The following is a 19,336-nucleotide window of genomic DNA, read 5'->3' as shown; positions in this document are numbered from 1 at the left end:
ACTTTGGGTCGTTTCGCATCAGCTTTCAGTACATGTTCAATGTCGGAACTATGGCGACAATAGCGCAGTCCTAAGGTAGATCTCCAAAACGCCATTTCTATTCCTGATACCTCTTGGTACGTTTAGTGGTATTCTCATTGCCTATAGCAACGAATACTAACTATTAGTCTCCACATAGGTTTTTGAGCGTTGAGAATATTCAGCACATTGTCAATCTTATCTCCAACCTATTGCTTCTTCTCAGTATGACAAAAAGGGTTCGATTCAACTTCGCTCTAGCTATCACAATACTTAAATGGCAACCGAAAGCAACTTAATATCCAGTTCCTTGCTAATATGATACTAATATGTATGCCTCTTCAATTTGTTGCATCAACTCAAGTATAATTGTGGCAAACTCTCTCAAAGATGTTGGGTTAGCTGGATGGGATGTCATCTAGTCGCAATCATTATACTACAAGATATGGGCAACTATCTTGTATTTCATCGACGCCACCCTTCTTAACGTTACCTACTAGAGCACATACGCAAGTCACTACCGGAAATCGCTATCATTGACGAATGTCCAACAGACTCTAATGCTAAAGAGTATTATGCTGCTCCTATATCTTCTCCTTGGTACCCGATTTGATTTAATTGGATAAGAGATAGTGGTATCTTACAGTCTGATACTATCGGTGCAACTGGAGAAGGCCCTTTAACGTGGATCATAAGGTCTTGAAATGAATCGACTTTTGCATAACAATCTCATAGAAGCCATAGACAGTCTGAACAGCAGGTCTGCATCACAATTTCAATATTAGATCTGACAGACTCCTAGTCAGACCTTTCCCGACGAAATAGCTGTGAAACCTTTTGAATCCCCAAGCTGAGAAGCCCTAATCGTGACAATGAATAAAACAGGAACGTTGCACCAACGTTGAAAGCTATGTAAGCAAATCCAACACCCCAGTCCATCCACCTATCGCTGTAGTGCATATCAGAACGGGCCAGGATCTGATCAGCAAATGTCAACGGACAATAAGAGCAATCAGAACTGGCTCCAGGATTTAGAAGCGTCCCGGAAGCACCCTGCTCCAGATACGCCTGCATATATGACCCACAGGTCTGTCCAGCCGGTGGCTGAAAAATGGCAAGTTCGGACTGCGAACACCTGACCTGATTTCCCGCAAGCCCCGAGACAGCAATACCACCAACAAGATACGTCATTGGTGAAACACGATACATAAAGATCCAGAATCCCGGAAGAGCGCTGGGGACCTGAAACACACCAGCAAAGAGGAGCATCATCGAAAACAGGACTGTCGTGATACGGCCAGCTGTGGTCGCGTCAGGCAAAGGAGCCGTAACCATGACTGCAAACGTGCCAATAAGCATGTAAAAGTAGGTAAAAAACAATAAAACTAGAACTTGATCTTGTGATGATCGTATGCCAAATACGGTGTAGTTGAATGTCGCAAATGTCATGACACCGAGGACGATATGATATGGTATCTCCACAAGAATATTGGAAAGGATGAGAACAACCCAGGAATACATGTTAGAGTGCTTTTCACGAACTTCGTAAATCGTCCTCTGCATGATGAACTTAGGCATGATCTATAGTGGTGTGTTAGCTTCATGCCATTATTACCACCACGGCGTGATTGGTTTCTTACCTGTTGGACCAAGCTACTGAACATTGCGCAGACCATGAGAATAGAAAAGATGGCGTTTTGAGTGCCCAAGATTGATTGACCAGGCTGGAAAAATGAGAATCCGATGAATAACGTACCACAGATACCCAACATGAATTTGCTTGCAATGTAGGTTGTCGATCGCCAATATTGTCGAAAGACTCGCTGACAAACAATTGGCAGTTGGGATATCAATGGAAGAGGATAAGATCCAGATCTTTGGACTTGAGCTGATCCACCTGGGAGAGAAGTCTTTGAGGAAGGCAGTGAGACACTTTCCAGTTCAGTTGTAACAACCTTCGCTTCTGGAGATTGGTTCCACAACGTAGACCAGTCGATCTGTTGATTTTCCGTGTTGCCGATCAAGCCAAGTATGTACTCGGCGGGGTTCTCAGCGCCCTTGCATTTTCTGTGTGCTCGAGCACCAAAGTACCGAAGCACATCCTCCGAGTCCTTCCCTATATCTCCAAAATATGCGACCTTGCCGCCACGTGCCATCAGCAAGAGTCTGTCGAATCGTTGAAATAGCATCGCGCTTGGTTGGTGAATGGTACACAGAATGCCTAACCCACCACCTGCCAATCTTTTCAGTAATGCCAAGATTGCTTCAGAGGATTGGCTATCAAGTCCAGAAGTCGGTTCATCCAGAAACAGTAGGAGGGATGGTTTCCCGGCTAGTTCAACTCCAATACTGAGACGTTTTCTCTGCTCAGCATTAAGTCCCTTGCCCGGCAAACCAATAATAGCATCGGCAAAGTCGTCCATGCCAAGAAGATGGATTGTTTCCTCAGCAAATTGGAGCTTTTGCCGTATGGGCACATCACGAGATTGTCTCAGCATGGCCGAGAACTGTAAAGCCTCGCGTACAGTGGATGTCTCAAGATGGACATCTTGCTGCTGTACATAGCCCACATCGCTTTTGAAAGACGGTGGCAAAGGCCCGCCATTCACAAAGAATTCGCCTTGGATTTGACCCGTAGGCATTCGTTGGGCTAATGCATTTAAGAGTGTCGTCTTGCCCGCACCCGATACACCCATCAAAGCGACCATCGAGCCGGGTTTCACCCAGCCGCATGCCTCGTCGAGTAGACGCCTTGGTTCGCCTTTAATCACAACATCAAAGTTCAACTTCCTCCACGCAAACACAGCCTGGTTTACTTGGGGTACTGTTTCTTCAACCGTTGCAACTTCGATGGATGTGTTGTTGACCACTAACGGTTGTTCAACATCCACTCTGCCTTTAAGCTTTGTATCGGCTTTTCTTGTGGCCGGATTATTGCCAAGGAACACAAGAATGTCGGCACCAACGGAAGTGTTGACGTTGAGGTCAGATATAAGCAGATATAAGAATAGGAAGAAGAATAAAAACCCAAAGATAATGCCAAGGTTGCGCCACAAGTGCGAATAGTTATAATCATAGCTTGTCTCGAACCAGGCGTCCCCGTTAACGTACGTCTGCCCAGCCGCTGATCCAGGAACTGGACAAATGAAGGTGTCTCCGACAAGATCTTGGTAAGACGGCACTATATGGGAACAGGGATAATTGGTGCCATGGGCTTGATTGACCAGCAATGCCTCAAAGGCATAGGAAAGTGGATTGATGTACGAGATCCATTTGAACCAAGGGTGCATATAAGGACTAGGCAGAACAAAGCCAGTGTACGTGACCAAGGCAAGTACCAGAAAGCCAGACAGCGCCATAGCTTGTGGTAGAGTAACAGTTGCAGCAGCAATAGTGCGAAAGACCATAGACATTGCCAATGTCGTCGTAAATACAAAAAGGAAGAAGATGAAGAATTGAGATGCTGTCAACGCAAGACCAGCTAAGAAATAAAGAATAACATTGAAGAAAACGCCAATCACAAACTTCACAGGAATGTCAACCAGAACGCTGGCCAGGGCATCGGCTGATGGCCGATAAAATGCGTAAGACACTTGTTTTGTGATGACTGAGCGGCCTCGGTATAAGTTGTGGATATCTGTTACAGACATCAAGACATTGAGAAGTACCGAGAAGAAAAGGACTGACCCATAGGCGAAAAAGGCATCGGTAGTGTCAGGAGTACCATAAAAGATAGACCCCACGACAAGTGCAATAATAATCTCTCCAACCAGTGTTGTCAAGGTTGAGCCTTTATCATTCCAGAGCTGTTGCACTGATCGTTTGACGCATAGAGCAGTCTGCATGGGAAACGAGACGGTTTGTGTAGCGCGTCTCAGCATTCCCTTTGCCTTGAGCTTATGGCGGATCTCCTGGAACTGCTTTCGTGTCGTCTCTTGTTCGAGATCGGAGTCCTTATGACACTGTTTGATTTCTCTCATAAGAGAAGCATATTCCGGGGAATTGATCCAATAATTGCTGAATTCTTCAGGTGTTCTAGGCATAGAATCCTCCTGGCCCTCCTTTGCTACTCGTTGCTCAGGATCAGTGATTGTGGTTAAGTAGTCTCCCGATGTCTGTCTTGGGTGGCGGTGCCAGCCCATGCGTTCGAAGTAAGCTGAGGCAGAAGAAGCATGACCGAAAAATATTTCTTTCCCCTTATATAGGACGAGGATCTTGTCGAATAGGTCAAAGATGGCTTGCGAAGACTGATATATCGCCGCTGCGCTGGAAGTTTGGGTCACTATCATTATCAGCTGATATATCCCCAAGGTAAAAACAAGGATTATATGACTTACAGTCAGAGAGAGTACGTAATCGACTCACGAAATGTAGGGCAGACTCGGCGTCCAGACCTTTAGTAGAGTTATCCCATGCAGATATAGCGGCTTCGGAGAGCGCAGTCTCTGCAATCGAGACCCTCTTTCTTTCACCACCAGAGACTCCTCGTACATAATCATTTCCAACAATAGTGTTCTTCGTATGCGAGAGGCCAAAGATAGTCAACACAACCTGTACCACATGCTTAACTCTGTCTTTCCGAGTGATCCCAGGAAGACGAGCCCTTGGTGTACGCATAGCGGCGGCAAACTCTAAAGTCTGTCCAACCGTCAAATACGGGAGATGCTCATCTACCTCTCCGTTGTAGATGAGCTCTCCTTGAAACTCACGGGTCATTATCTGGTGCGGCACGCCTAGATATTTCAGTCAATTTTGTGTTCACTGTCACCTTGGCAGCTGCCATACCTGTGTATTGTATACTGGATCCTGGGCCAATTTCAAGGCCTCCCATTTGACCTGTGATGGTCTTGAGGAACGTTGAGCAACCGCTACCAGGACGTCCAAGAACAAGCAAAAGCTCTCCTTTGTGAACCACTCCGTCTAGTCCTTGTAAGATGGTTTTGGTCTCCTTTCGACGAAACCAAGTCCTGAAGTTGAGAGGAAAGGTGAGCAGTGTCCAGACAGTGTCTTGGTGCTTGCTACCGGAACTACTACCGTGGACAGTCAAGCTCTTGAAGGTAAATCCGGAACGCGGCGGGGTTGGTACGTTCAAATGGTTTCTCAATCTAACTAACAAACGAGACCACTCCTGAAAGTCGAAAGTCGGACTAGATGGATTGAGCGTCTGGTCATGAAGCCCCAGTTTCTGTAGAACAGAGTCCGTTGATCCATTACGACCATTCACTTGTTCCCGACTCCCAGGTTTCCTGTGAAGGTTCTCATCTTTAAGAAGTCGCAATAGATGTACAGGTGCGGAGTTGGTATCATCCGTACCTGCGACCTCGTCGTGTGTTGCATTTGCTGACTTTTTGCCGAAGTCATCCATACTTGCTATGTTTCAAAGATTGATTTATGACAATTTTTGCGATGTAAGTACAGTGCTGTGGGCTGGGAGACGATGGAGCTGGAGGATTGGTGGACATATGCCTGTTATGGGTGTGCGAGATAACGGTTTGAACACACTTGAAGTACGAAGGTGTGAAGCACGGTTGTCATTGGCAAGGGAAATCTACAATAGAAAATTAGGGCATCTGTTTTCCCCTCAGAGTCGAGAGGACACCACAGTCTCCACATACGGGAGAAGTTGATGCAAGTCATTGAGATAGCCATCGCATGAGCACCATTATGTTGATGCCATGATTTTGGTATCACACCACAGATTGCAACTTGGCCCAAAGTGTGGCTGCTGATTTTCCATCGGAGTGACGACAGAGTGTGTCAACGCAATTAGACTTTGTCTTCGAGCAAGAACTTGGTCGAATCCATGTTGTTGAATGTCTCATTCTGATTCGCGAAAACTCAAAAGACTCATATTACATGATTGCACATGTTTTTGGCTGATATATGCATACATTTGCGACCACACCATTTCATCTTACTTCGGTTGGTGTAGGGTGGGTGGTTCTAACTCAGGCTGTGAAAATGCGCCTCAACTTAAACTTTAAACCAGTATTCATGTCACATCTGCAGTGGAGGAGGGGTTTGCAGTAAGTGACCCGTTTTATTCGAATGATTTTAACGGCTACTGTGACCCCCCATCCATCATTTTTTATAGCGTGGGCCTAGACGTGACTTGTTGAAGGAGCCCCAATATCTCGAACACCACACCGTCAAACTGTGGATCTTTCCGTAATCATATCCACGCAGATGATGCACAGACATAGTAACGTTACCTAAGTGTTGATTATGAAGCATTGTGAGTTTGACTTCAATATCGTGTACTGAGTGTCAAATATCCATGGCACATATAGAATGCCGCTGCAAAATCTATCTCCTCCATGTTCACTGTCAGGCGATTATAAATTAGTCCTCACTCATTGTTTTCCTCTTACACAACTAAGAAACTGTTCCAGGATACTCTATAGTCATTCAATCGCAATTGATATCTTGTACAAGCTTCCGATTCATCATGGAATCTTCCGATCTCGATTTTGAGATCATTCAGGAAACACGTCCAACGTCCTTTTCCGCAGCCAGAGATGAACGACCAACAAAGGATGTCTCTCACCTGAGAGGTATAGTAGACATGGGGAGGTGAGTAGCTTGCTGAATAAAGCCTTACCCATACTCTAACCGCTTTGCCAGCAATGGAATCCGGTTTTCAGTCACAGATCTATCCCCGCCGTTTTCTCGTATCCTCCCAACAATCCATGTTTACCGTGTTGATATCTCACTCTATGATGCCCAATTTGACCCAGACACGGGCAAAAAGGTGCCAATTCCTTCCAGTATCATTGGTGAGGTTATCGCTGCATTGAATCGCTTCAAGATTGTCTGCGCCGACCTTGATGTTCCAGAACGTCAGATTCATGTGGTTGCCACGGAAGCAACTCGTGCTGCTCTCAATTCTTCTGAATTTATCACAAAGATCTATCAAGATACTGGGCTTTCTGTCGACTTGCTCCCCAAAGAAGACGAAGGTCGCATCGGCTCTTTGGGTGTTGCAAGTGGCTTCTCTGACATCAAGGGACTAATGATGGACCTCGGAGGTGGAAGCACACAAATTACTTGGATCATTTCACAGGATGGGAATGTCAGAATCAGCGATCGAGGGTCCATCAGCTTTCCATATGGGGCAGCAGCATTAACTAAGACTCTGGAGGACTTGAAAAGGGGAAAGTCAAAAGAAGAAGCAGAAAGAGCCCGGGAGAGACTACATGATGAGATGAAGAGCAATTTCCAAGATGCATATCAGAAGTTGAAGGTGCCGGAGAGCTTAGTAGCTGAAGCGAAGGCAAACGGTGGATTTCCACTATACCTGTCCGGCGGCGGGTTCAGAGGCTGGGGTTACTTGCTGCTGTCTATCAGTCAGACCAGCAGTGTCCCTTACCCCATATCAATCATCAATGGTTATACGGTAGGTAAAGAAAGATTTGAGAACACAAAAGCCCTGGAAGAAGTTGCTCGTACTGCACATTCTATCTTTAGGGTTTCCGACCGGAGAAGAAAGCAAGTTCCTGCTGTGGCCTTTCTGATCAACGTTTTGTCTAATGCGATTCCCCATGGTATTCGTCTTGCGCACTTTTGTCAAGGTGGCGTGCGAGAAGGCCTTTTGTTCAAAGAGCTTGGGCCTAGTATCAGAGCTCAAGACCCCCTGGAGGTTACTACACAGCGAGTCGCCCCGGAGTCGGCAGAGCTACTGTACAGACTTCTCGTGCTTTCTATCCCGGAGCCTTCAAAGGGAGGAACTCGCCGATTCCCAGAGTCCATCAACAAGCATATTCTACGCGCATTTGCAAACACTATGTATGTTCACACCATCATGGACAAGGAGTTAGCCTCCACAACCGCAATGTACAGCACAAGCACCGGCCTTCTCGCCTATACCCGTGGGGTGTCTCATCAAGATCGGGCAAGACTTGCCCTGATGTTGGAGTCACGTTACATGGGAGAACTGCCCCCACGAGAGTCACAATTCAAGAAGGCGCTCCAATCCATAATTACTCCTGAGGAGGTTTGGTGGGCTTCGTATCTTGGGAGAGTCGGATATTTGCTCGGCCGCCTCTATCCAGCGGGAAAGGTAGATGAGAGAAAGCCACGTGTTATTTTCTCGTCACAATGGGCATGGGACTTGGGACATAAAAAGCATGGAGAGGGGTTGCAGCTAACAATTTCTATTCAGAAGATGAAGGACGATCCTGCGAAATTGAAAGAGGCATTGAGTGATCACGTGAACATCGTGGAAAAAATTGGTAAGAAGAAGAATTGGGTCGGAGGACCGGATGGTTGGGGGATGAAAGTGAACGTCAAGGTTGTGGAGGAGGATATCTTGTAGCTATCAGATACCGTTTCAGCAGAATGGACAACACTTCTTCGTTATTGATAATGAAATGAGAAAGTCTTACCTAGATTAATTGATTAAAAGCGAAGTCGAAGGACTACAACCAAAGGAAAGATATGACTTCATCACGTGACCAGAAACGTGATACCCAAGGTCAACAGTCACCGATTACTACCTACTCTTGAAGGAAGTAATACTGTAACTATCGTTGGAATTCCGATCATGAGATCTCAAATAGGCTAATAGTCAAAGCATAAAGTCTCATTATTATCAGTTTTGCATTGGATTGGATAATCTTACATTCACACAACTCAAGGATACTTGTTGAAAAGCTTTGGGTCTACTGTAAACATATTGCAAATATCGTATTCTTTTTTTCCTTTGAGAAAGGAATCAAAACTATTCATAGAGTTGTCAAGTTTGTATTTTCAAACAAAGTCCACAATTTCCTCCTCATCGCTATCTCTGTTATCTGCAGACAGTTCACTAATCGCGCGGAACAAATTCCCAAGCCTGCGCTCATCTTTCCGAGAGACTTGACCGACATAAATCGGCCACTCGGCCTGCAAGGGCATGAAAGGTGTCGATGAGTTATCGTCCTCGCTGAAGTTTGTGAATCTATATATCTTGCTAGCCAGGTCTAGAGGTGCACTTTTGTACAAGACCTTGAGTACAATATCGCTTAAGGTGGACATTCGGCCTTGCCCCCGAAGAATGCAAGCGGATATCAGGGCGTCTGAGTCATTGATTTCTTTCAAAGTTCTGTCTGCAACTTGCTGTATTGTTGCAAGAGCCGAGAATGCCACGTGTTGAGCGATGAGAACTCCAAACAAGTCATACCCGTCGTCACCATGACTGCTATAATACAACCGAATGAGTGTTCGCATGCATATTCTGGCTTCATCAATGATCTTCCTAGGGTTAACTTCTGACGTGGCGAGGATGTTAAAACAATTGTTTTCAGTATATGGTGCAAACAGGCGTTCAACAACAAGCCAGTAGTGCATACTATCTTTGTTAGTATATAGAACCAGCAACGGGAATAAAGTACAGTGTCGCAGGATAACTTACTGTAGATTGAAGTGAGTAGGAAACACCAAATTATGAGCGTTCAGGTAGCTCGGCAACCAGGTATACCAATCTTGAAGCTGACGATAAATCATCGTGGTCTCATTGATATCCATGCCCTGTTGTGAAGTGACAGGTGAATTGAGACGGTCTGAAATTCGGTTTAAAATTGTTCGAAACCTAGCCAGGGCAATAAAGATGTTGCTGAAATGAACTGGCAGGGGAGATTGAGATGCGGCGTACTTTATCCAAATCTCCCCAAAGGCATCCTCGCCAGTAGGCAACGATATACTGGGAGGTGATGTGAGAAGAGGAGGTTTCTCCTGATGATAGCTTTGCAGTCTGTGCACCGATTTAGCTTCTGGACTTTGTTCAACGGAAATCGGTTATAATACCCTTGCCAGGCAAATAGAGCCCAGGCTGTCATTGTCCGTACTGTTCTTTGAGCCTTACTCATAGTCGGAGTATAACCATCAAAGAGTCCCAATTCTTGTGCCGAAGCTACAGCCGCAATGCAGAGAGACCATCCCAGCTTATCTTGACCATTCATACCGTGTTCAAGATGTAAAATCATATCGGTCTGAATCCCAGTGATGCTGCTTTCACCGGCTTCAAGTTCTCGTAGACGACGCGCTTCTGATAAGAACTTGTATTGTAGTAATGAAGGGTTAGAAAACTCGTGACGATCCGGCAGCGTCGGACATGCTCTCTAATAACATTCACATGGGTCAGCTGCTATTTCGTTATAGGACTTTGCTGATATTAGTGACACATACATAACCAGACGCCAGGACTGCATTGACGAGTAAAGAAGAACAGAAGCGATTTCTTCCGCGCGCCATATCATATAAGAAAGAGTCTTTATCAAAGAAGGGAAGAAACATGTAGACAGAAGTAAAATAACGACGAAGGATTTCTCTGAGCAGCTCGTCATCTGTCGATACTGTCGTCCACTTTGATGGTTCGCAAGTGTCAAGTAGGGTGCTGACCATAGTAGCTGTGTGATATGGAGCATTGTACAAAGCGAGGGATCCGGTTCCTGGTGATGACTGTGGTATTGCTGTAGATGATGAATTAAATTTTATCTGATAGATGATAGATTTGACATAAGGGTTATTGGCTGTCTTCAGTAGATCGGGTATATTTAGTAGTCCACCAGGGTTGTGCCGCCATTGTACCTCTGGTGCCACCGAGAGCTCCAGGAGCATATCTCCTGATTCGATATGTCTAACTAGTTCATCGACGCTAGCGCCGCCACGAAGACGGCCGAGAATGTTGTTGACATCTTGAGCTGGGTGGGACCGAAGGATGTCGACGAATCTACGATGGACAGTGTTTTCGCCTTCTGCGGCACTATACTTGCGCTTCAAAGCTTGACTTTGTGTCTCTGCGGGCTTCGTCTCATATGTGCATTCTGCTGAACTGCCGTGGCGAATACACACAAAGCAGATGGGGCGCTCTCCACCACACTAGACATAGGATCGCATGGTCAGTGGGTGCTTCAGTGATGGCATAGTTTATAGTAATTATGCCAAGATTTGGCTTCGCTCATGATTATCTTACCCTTGTCTTTCTTCTACGGCAGAGACCGCAAGCTGTAGGGGTATGCTTTCGACGAGATACGAGTTGTCTTTTGGAACCATTACTTCCACTATCTGGAGTATTAGGATTCTGCTGATCCGGGGCTGTCCGCGGGACCAGCGGACGAAGTTGCTGCGACATGAATGATCTGGTTGATGAAATGATAACAAAGTGGCACTATTTTTGGTTCGTGTGAGTTTAGCTTCGTGGTCTTATCTAGTCGAAACGCGCCGGACGATATTCCGATGACCAATCGGCATTTGGAAGCCCCTTATTCAAGTCCCAGCCAATAGCAATAAAACAAGAGTTGTCTTGACAGGGGTTGAATTCAAGGGTCTTGTTTCTCTGTGTGGTGAGATGGGCCATGGAGTCATAGATACACATGGAGTGTAACTACCTATTCTCGAAGTATCACTCAGTGAGAGACTGAGTCCGTATTAGAAACTGAAAATCATGAACAATAACTAAATATCTTCAACAAAGGCTGCTATCCCCATGATTTGGAAATTACCACCAATCTTCCTCGTTATCCTCGTTGATCAATTGAGTTTATTTGACAATTTTCAAATTGCACCTGAATCTTCTAACCCTAATGGGTAATTTATTTAACATCTCTCTTCCTGCCACTCTGTATAGCTCACTATCTCTCTATGCCGGTTCTCTTTTCTCTCATTTCTATTTCTATCTCAGAATAAATGAGTCCAGGGTAGGCTGTTCAACAGGTCAACAATCTCCATCACTTTTGTCACTTTTGAGACTCTCACTGTTCGCCAACAATCCCTAAGCCCACCATCTTGCAATTCTATAAATGTCGGAATAAAACTAATGAATCGAAAAAGCTCTGCGAATAACCAGCCTCTTCGGCATCTACACGTTTCCCTTCAGCTTCAAGAGCCTGGTTGACTCTATCACGCATGAGTTTGGCCGCATCACTCTGATTCGACTGGAGAAGGGCTGTACTCAGAAGATACGCGGTTCGTATCGCAGCGAGGCTCATGGGATCTGTATCGCCCAAGATTTGTAACGCTTGGGTTAGTAACTGGCTACATCCATCACCATTGGTTAGCAAGTCTGTAAAAATCACTTTGACTAAGGGTTTCAAAATAAAAATCGTACATGGATGCACCTAAATCTCCGTTCTGAACAGCCATGGCTCCAAGTTTATGTGCCGCGAAAGCAGTGTCAAAATGAGCTGGCATAAGTTTTTGACGAGTGAGAAAGCACATAGAGAACGCGTTGTATGCACCAACTCGGTCTTCCATGCAGAGTAGTAAATTTCCCCAACAGAAGCGTGCGCTGAACATGGTGTTATTGTTAAAATCAGTTGTCGGAGGTGGTGGGACTCACGTTGCCATTGGTACACTATCCTCGCCAATATGCTCTTGTATCACCTTCATCACTATGTTTGAGCAATCCATTGCATGGATATACTTCCCCAATAGTCGATAGCAAATCGATAAGCTAAGAGTTCGGTAAAAATTGTCCGCATTGACGCCACTCGTTGAAGCGTCATATTCGTGGACGGCTTCTAGTAACGGCAGTGCTTCCCGTAGCTGACCATTTGCTAGCATATCAAGTGCAATGTTATGCTGAAAGACCTGGAGCATACATTTGTCACTTTCAAGGTCGAGTGTCAAACATAGCTCTTGCCGAATACTTCGTGCTTTCAAAGCCCACCTTAATCCATGGCCTTCAGTGTGAGAGTCGTACTCCAACGCGCCTATGACATTATACAAATCCGAGAGCAATCGGGGAATGTATCTATGTTGAGTAAACCCCAATAAGGTCCTGGATATGCGAGCTCTTTTGCAGATCTCCACCGCATCCCGCACAAGCATTTTGCCCTCTTTAAATTGATGTTTCTCCAACAAGTACCTGAACTCTAATCAGCGAGGGATCTATCTGCCATGATTATGAAAGAGGTACCATGCACATCGACGAATGATTTCGGCAAGCATGATTGGTGGATCCAAGTGTTGAACATGTTTTTTATAAAACTGGACAACGGAAACGATATGAGGAATGTATTGTTCGCACAGATACCATTGTTCAAATAGTAACCCACCGTCGCGTTGAGCGGGAAAGCAACCATTGAGGTAGAACAAGACTTTGCCGAAAGACCTAGATCTCGTCGCTGCATCGAAAGAATGTGCTACAGAGTCTTGCAAGATGCGATGCAAGCTCAGACTGCCCGAGCCGACGTTGCGATCGATCAGAGAGCCATCCATCAATTCAGACACCACTGTATCAAGTCTGGATAGTTGTCAGTTGTTATTTTATTTTCTTCAAGGCGTCGTTCTCACTCATATGTATTCGCGACTGGGCTTTCGAGTAAATCTTGGAGTTGAGGTAGCTCATCTTCAACATCGGGGCCATTGTACAGCCTGCAGTAAAGGTTAGCGAGGGTAATCTGACTTTAGATGTGTCTTAGTCTGACATGTCCTCTTTATTTGCTCCGAATATGGATAGTGGAATGCACGAGACGTCCAGGATGGCCAGCACATGAATCATGTCGACAGCTTTGTTGGTCATTATTTGCATTCCAAGTGTGTAAGTTGCAAAAACGTTCTGATGGTACCACTCATTCCTCCATGTCGAACTTATCCTATCATATAGAAATGGTTCACTGGGTTCTCCATAACATTTGAGAAACTCATTATATGAGCTCCCACTTGCCGAAACATGATGCCTTACAAGGTCCAGTGCTAGAGGAAGATTTCCAAGTCTTTGACTGATGATTTCGGCAGCATTATCTTCTTGACAGGTGTGTTCCGTGCCACTTGTCCTATATTGCAGTAGGAATCGTCGTGCATCAAGTGGCTCGAATGGTGGGATGGAAACTTGAGATTCGGTGAATTCTTTGGCAAGGGTCTTGTTTCGTGTGGTTACAAGAATTGATCCCGATAGGCCACTAGGCCAGAACGACGATAGGCCATCGAAAGGTTCCATGTTGTCAAAGATCATCAACCACCTGCTCGGCTTTCCTATGCAGACTGTTAGCGATTCAAGAATATTTCAGAACTAATCGGTATGTAACACCTTTAATGCTTAAGGAAAGAAGTCGTTGCTTAACTAGGCTTATAATACGGTCCTTTTGTGGCACGTCGTCGCCTTTGATGAGATCTAATCGCCTAGCATGCATTGCAAATGATTCAGAGAGCTGAAGGCTGTTTTCCGCCGCGCACCAAAGAATCGCATCATAATGATTGGTTCGGTGAGTGTACTCAATCGCCAGCTGTGTCTTGCCGCAGCCCCCAAAGCCAACCAGAGCAAAGCTCGTCAGCCCTCGTGGAGTATCAGGGTCAAGCACTGCGCTTATCTGTTCCAGGTACTGGGGCCTTGAGTAGAAAGCTGGGTTTTGGCGGTAAGTGACACCATGGTATGGTAGAATTGTGGCCATTGTAGGCTCTACTCGCAGGGAATTCAAAGTACGATAGGTTATCCTGTGCTCTTCAATCCTTGCCTCTTGCTCTACATCTATTGATAGATGTCTTAGTCGCTTCAGACGCCTGGTTGAACCTGTGCGCAGCTTTCTAGATGTCCTGCCTAGCAATAAGAAGTTTTCTATGAAAATGTCAGTGCGGCTGACTCGAAACCGGTGAACACAACACGGCTGTTTGGGGCGACGATCAAACGGGGTCTGTGAGTCTAATCGCGCTGATTGGCCCAGATTATCTGCCTCATATAAATTGCCCGGGACATTGCATCATCTGGTTGACCGAAGAAAAGGAGAACCCTGCTATATGAAAACAATAGTGTACGTACTAAGCGGCGAGGCTTTCAAGAACCTGATATAATCCTGGCACTGGTCAATCAACTCCTGGTAGTACCGTCGAATGGCGTCTCTGAGGTGAGTAATTGTTGACGAAGGTGACACGTATTCCTTCACGTAGCACTGGAAACGAGGCAAAACCCTTTTCATTTGTTCGAAGGTATCGACGATGCTTTCTAGAACTGCTGAATGCCCTGCGGCAAGCTACAGAGGGATGGCCCTGTCAGAAAAGCTGAATAAACAGTGAGCTGCATTGCAGATACAGCACATACGCACCTCCAGAACCAGGGCAACAGAGCCCCAGACAAAGGACAATACCTCAGGTTTGGCTTGGGCAAAAACAGAGAGTACGGTCGCAAATGAGCGCAGTCTTGATACAAAAGGGTCCATCCTAGCTAGGAGCCGCACCCATCTTTCAAGCTTGTACTGCGCCTGAATCTTTCCGAGCTTTTCGCAGAGGTGCTCGTAAGAGTCAACCTTTTCCACTGTTTCCTGCTCTTCCACGGTTAGGTGCTGACGCTGTAAAACTTGAGCCTCCAACCATATTTTAGTGAGCTGATCCATGAGCACACGCCACGCTACCAAAGATTTGGTGATACACAAAGCAGGAAATGATAACGGACAAAGGGGTATTGATCTAATTGCAATGTTTCATAGGTTTGTTTTGTACGACATGATTCTACCAAATAACGGCAAAGTAAAGCGAGAACATCTTATAAGGTTGACCCTCAAAGTCTTGTCACATCCTGAATGAGGCTGTAGCTGCCTAAGCCAACCCTCCAACCTGTGTTGTCAAAAATATCTTATGCACTTCACCCACCCCAAAACACAGACAGAACACTTTGCATTTCAATTCCTTCATTTTCAACCTCATTCTTCCTTGTCCACTGTCGCGCTTGCTTTAACTGTATCATATTCTACCGCGTCAGCAAGCATGGTAAGAGGGTGTTTGAAAGTTCTCTTACAACTTTCTTCAAGGAAATCAATAACTGCTTTAAAAATGTTTGAACTCAAGATAGGTATCTTTGACCTATCGGCCGGGAGTAGGGTTTGGCTTTGGTGGCGGCCTTCCTCCTCCTCCTCCACTGGTACCACCGCCACCTTGGCTCTCATTTGGATCATCTCCAACAGTGTCCGTTGATGTTATCGCACTTGAATTATCTGACCAAGGCATGGCGACGACTATTGAAGCGACAGCGATAAAAGATTGTAGCTTTGTGTCAGAATTGTTAAATTCGGGTAAGCGCAGATACGATGGCTTCTATATGTCCGTTGATGATGATGAGGTGAGAATTGTAAATGATTGACGATTTGAGCCGCAAGAGGTTTTCTGGGTAATAAAGGATAACAGGCATTTAAGACGAAATACATTACTGCATGTGATTTAATGGCCTCAGCTGATGGTCTGGAAGTAGTTAGCATCATCATGGAGCAGTCGCTAAGCAACATCTATGCCCAATTGCCCCCTCTATTGAGCTCAGAAGGGCGGCTTCGTCAAATGATAGGTTTAAGACCTGAATATGAAGGTTGTGTGATTGAGGCACAGTTCAACCAGGGCCAGTGGGGTTGATTTTGTTACATTGGCTATTCTCTCAGTGATGTATCATCGTAGCACCCCAACAGTCTCTGGCCAATAAGACAGATACACAAAATACCGGTGTGATACCCAAACTCATCATGATTGGTTATTCCAGGACACCGGAATGCATATTGACCGAATGATCTGTCCTCAATCTCACCTCCATCTTTTCTCTCCTCAACAGGCTTTGAGGCGATCAACATATTGTCATCCGACCCGGGAGCCTGATCACAGGGAGCAAAATCGTTTCCAAATTATGAAACACATACTGCTATTGTCTTCACTATTCAAAGGCCAGCAGTGGCTAGTTACATCGTCTCGGCTTCATCACAGATGTCAGCGTAAGTATCAAACCAACCGTCGAGTCCGCAGATTTTGACAAGTTTGAACAAAGACTGGTCGATAGGCTTGATCAGGCCAAAGTGATTGATGCCCTCTCCGGCATCTGTGGAGTCGCGTCCATCTCTGTTGGAGTTCTGCATCATGGAAAGCAAGTCCACGAGTATAGCACCGGCTTACGCGACGTTGACGAAGGGCTGCTAGCTGATTCAAAAACAAGCTATCTTCTCGCATCGTGCTCCAAGGGGTTCTTATCTACAGCAATAGGTATCCTTGTAGATGAGGGCAAATTATCATTCGATGACTTAATCAGCAAACACATACGGAATTTCAAGCCTGTTGGAGACCCTCGTATTGGATCTGAGGCGACCATACGATCGGCACTTTCGCACACTGTTGGCCTGAGTAGACCACAAATCTTTTTCCTCGGTCCCAATTGCTCAATAGTCTCAAAGGAGGATGAATATGTCGAGTTTCTAAACCATATATCTACGGAAAACGACAAGACCGGTCAACGTTTCGACACTTGGTGGGAATACAATAACCTTCCTTATGGGTTAATCACCCTGATCGTACAGAAGGTCACTGGCCAACGGTACTCGGAATTTCTCAGGAAACGCATAATTGAACCTTTGAACCTAACAAATACTGTTGTTTCTTCAGCCGAATTTGACTCTTCCTCCAACAGAGCTCACGGCTATGCTAAGCTTGATAGTGGGGAGTATAAAAAGCTGCGATCCGGGGATACATATACTCGTGATGATCATTCCCCTCTTCTAGGCGCCATTGGTGTGCAGAGTTCCATAGTTGATTTACTCAATTTCTCAGCTGCGATGATGGAGGCGTACATTTCCGAGAAGGATGGATCAACGTCTCTGGAAGATTCTACCAATCCCCTAAGACAGATGCTAGAGGTCTGGGGCCCACAATGGACCCGACCAACGGAAGATGGGTTTGACAACGAACTGGCATATTGCATGGGGTGGTATTCTGGATACATGCCAACGGCTGGTCTTGGTTATATGGGGACGAACCACGAAGTCAAAAAGAAAGACCAAAAGGCTTTCAACAGGCAATACATCCTAGGACGCGAATCTCCTCGACAGTTCTTTATAGGGCACCAGGGCAATGCTAATGGATACTCTTCGGCAATGTATCTCTTTCCAGGGACGCAAAGCGCGGTTGTTGCTCTCACCAACGGGGGAAACTTGGGTGATGCTGCTGACTTTGCTGCCAAGATTATGATTCAAGCCCTCTTTGATGCTAAACCTTCCATTGACTATCTTCAGCTTGCCCAAGAGGAGGCGAATCTTCATAGGCAATGGCACAAGCAACTCTTGGTTGACTGGCTAGCTCATTCGGACGTCATGCAAAAAGAGGCTGAGCTACATGAGTACGTTGGTAATTATCTTTGGAGCAATGTCACAGTCAACATCTTCAAATGTGAAGAAACGGATCACCTAGCCCTCACTATTAACGGCCACCAGGACTCAAGGTGCAATCTAGAGTTCTATGCAAAGGATGTATATAGCTTCACGCCTCGGACAAGGGATGAGTGGCTATACAAGGGTATGATGGATTGGGAACATTACTTCGTAGGAAACGTACATTTTGGGCGAGGTCCCACTGGTGTCGTCAATGTCCTGAATTGGAAGTATGAACCTGACGAAAAGCCAGCGGAATTTGAAAGACAGCAGCAGAAGGAGAAAGGGCACCGATCACCACTGCCAGATGCGCCTGTCATCGTCAAGGATATGAAGCGGAACGGTTGGAGACCTTGGCCTTTTCGGTGATGGTGAAAAGAAACAGACCCTGGAGATGGAGCAAGCGGATCGCTTGTGATAATTGTATGTTAGTGTATGTTAGTGCTAGACTGAAAAGGAAGCTTCTGTGGCCTTAATAGACGGGAAAAAATCTCCCTTTCAAGGGGGCTATCACAATAATATTAGATTCATACTGCTAATTAGATATAATAACTGAGTACTCACATGTAGAGATTCTTAAGTAATTATATCCTCAAGGAGCAATAACATTTTTAATTTGCATACGTCTATTCGTGCTCTTGACGTTATAGACCTCATAAATCTCGCGAGATGTCGATAACATTAGCTCCATCTCTGCGACCGATATATTCTCTTTCGCCCGGCCTACAATAGCCTTTAGCTATATCAATCTGCCTACTTGAATAACACTGATAATAATAGTTATAATTCCAAGAGGAGCTATTGCCAATACGATACAATCCGCCCAGCCTAATGCTAGGTTTATGAATTGCACGAATAATTTGATATACCCTCCGGAATAAGTCCGCTCATTGGCAAAACTCGAAAGTGGAACGACCAGGCGGTTAAAACAAGGCTTGTCGCTGCGTGTCCAATGTAACAATACGACAAGGTTTACTTGGTAACATCAATCATAGACAGTTATTCAGAGTCAGTGGAGTCACGAACTGAATCTCATTTCAGGCCCTCTCTTACTGGATGATATGATTTCAGCCGGCTTATCATTCTTCAATTGTTCTCCTCAACCGTTGTGAAGATCTAAATGGTACTGTCATGAGAACCTTCAGTTTTAGTTTCAGATTATCATCCCCAATTATGCCTTGGATGCGTCCAAATATCAATTTAAGTGATGCAAAAGCGCCTCTAGAGTCGACGTC

The 19,336-nt window shown here is 45.4% G+C and overlaps 5 protein-coding genes across 5 annotated transcripts; 2 read left to right on the top strand and 3 right to left on the bottom strand.

The window, feature by feature from the left end:
* Nucleotides 1-598: 598 nt before the first annotated feature.
* Nucleotides 599-5,687, bottom strand: EDB82DRAFT_450395 (ABC-2 type transporter-domain-containing protein). The gene is made up of 4 exons (XM_025729087.2): nucleotides 4,804-5,687; nucleotides 4,356-4,751; nucleotides 1,659-4,300; nucleotides 599-1,599 (listed from the first exon to the last, which is right to left on the bottom strand). Exons 1-4 carry the CDS (start codon nucleotides 5,381-5,383, stop codon nucleotides 817-819), a joined length of 4,401 nt encoding a protein of 1,466 aa, XP_025583390.2. The 5' UTR covers nucleotides 5,384-5,687; the 3' UTR covers nucleotides 599-816.
* Nucleotides 5,688-6,257: 570 nt separating this feature from the next.
* EDB82DRAFT_578350 (Ppx/GppA phosphatase family-domain-containing protein) lies at nucleotides 6,258-8,425 on the top strand. The gene is made up of 2 exons (XM_025729086.2): nucleotides 6,258-6,591; nucleotides 6,643-8,425. The coding sequence occupies exons 1-2, from the start codon at nucleotides 6,467-6,469 to the stop codon at nucleotides 8,330-8,332; spliced, it is 1,815 nt and encodes a 604-aa protein (XP_025583389.2). The 5' UTR covers nucleotides 6,258-6,466; the 3' UTR covers nucleotides 8,333-8,425.
* A 275-nt stretch (nucleotides 8,426-8,700) lies between these two features.
* On the bottom strand, nucleotides 8,701-11,149 carry EDB82DRAFT_578349 (uncharacterized protein). The gene is made up of 5 exons (XM_065609984.1): nucleotides 10,970-11,149; nucleotides 10,183-10,875; nucleotides 9,802-10,115; nucleotides 9,410-9,748; nucleotides 8,701-9,346 (listed from the first exon to the last, which is right to left on the bottom strand). Exons 1-5 carry the CDS (start codon nucleotides 11,126-11,128, stop codon nucleotides 8,767-8,769), a joined length of 2,085 nt encoding a protein of 694 aa, XP_065464291.1. The 5' UTR covers nucleotides 11,129-11,149; the 3' UTR covers nucleotides 8,701-8,766.
* An 890-nt stretch (nucleotides 11,150-12,039) lies between these two features.
* EDB82DRAFT_547580 (uncharacterized protein) lies at nucleotides 12,040-15,323 on the bottom strand (the record flags this gene model as incomplete). Its single annotated transcript, XM_065609500.1, has 8 exons — nucleotides 12,040-12,283; nucleotides 12,335-12,862; nucleotides 12,914-13,240; nucleotides 13,291-13,371; nucleotides 13,425-13,971; nucleotides 14,027-14,551; nucleotides 14,753-14,882; nucleotides 15,036-15,323. The coding sequence occupies 8 exons, from the start codon at nucleotides 15,321-15,323 to the stop codon at nucleotides 12,040-12,042; spliced, it is 2,670 nt and encodes an 889-aa protein (XP_065464290.1).
* Nucleotides 15,324-16,520: 1,197 nt separating this feature from the next.
* On the top strand, nucleotides 16,521-18,689 carry EDB82DRAFT_578347 (beta-lactamase/transpeptidase-like protein). The gene is made up of 2 exons (XM_065609983.1): nucleotides 16,521-16,679; nucleotides 16,733-18,689. The coding sequence occupies exons 1-2, from the start codon at nucleotides 16,672-16,674 to the stop codon at nucleotides 18,468-18,470; spliced, it is 1,746 nt and encodes a 581-aa protein (XP_065464289.1). The 5' UTR covers nucleotides 16,521-16,671; the 3' UTR covers nucleotides 18,471-18,689.
* The last annotated feature ends 647 nt before the right edge of the window (nucleotides 18,690-19,336 follow it).

This window comes from Fusarium venenatum (assembly GCF_020744135.1).
Source record: "Fusarium venenatum strain MPI-CAGE-CH-0201 chromosome Unknown EDB82scaffold_3, whole genome shotgun sequence".
NCBI lineage: Eukaryota > Fungi > Ascomycota > Sordariomycetes > Hypocreales > Nectriaceae > Fusarium > Fusarium venenatum.
Note: the sequence above shows the minus strand (reverse complement) of the source record. Positions and strands in the feature narration are given on the sequence as shown.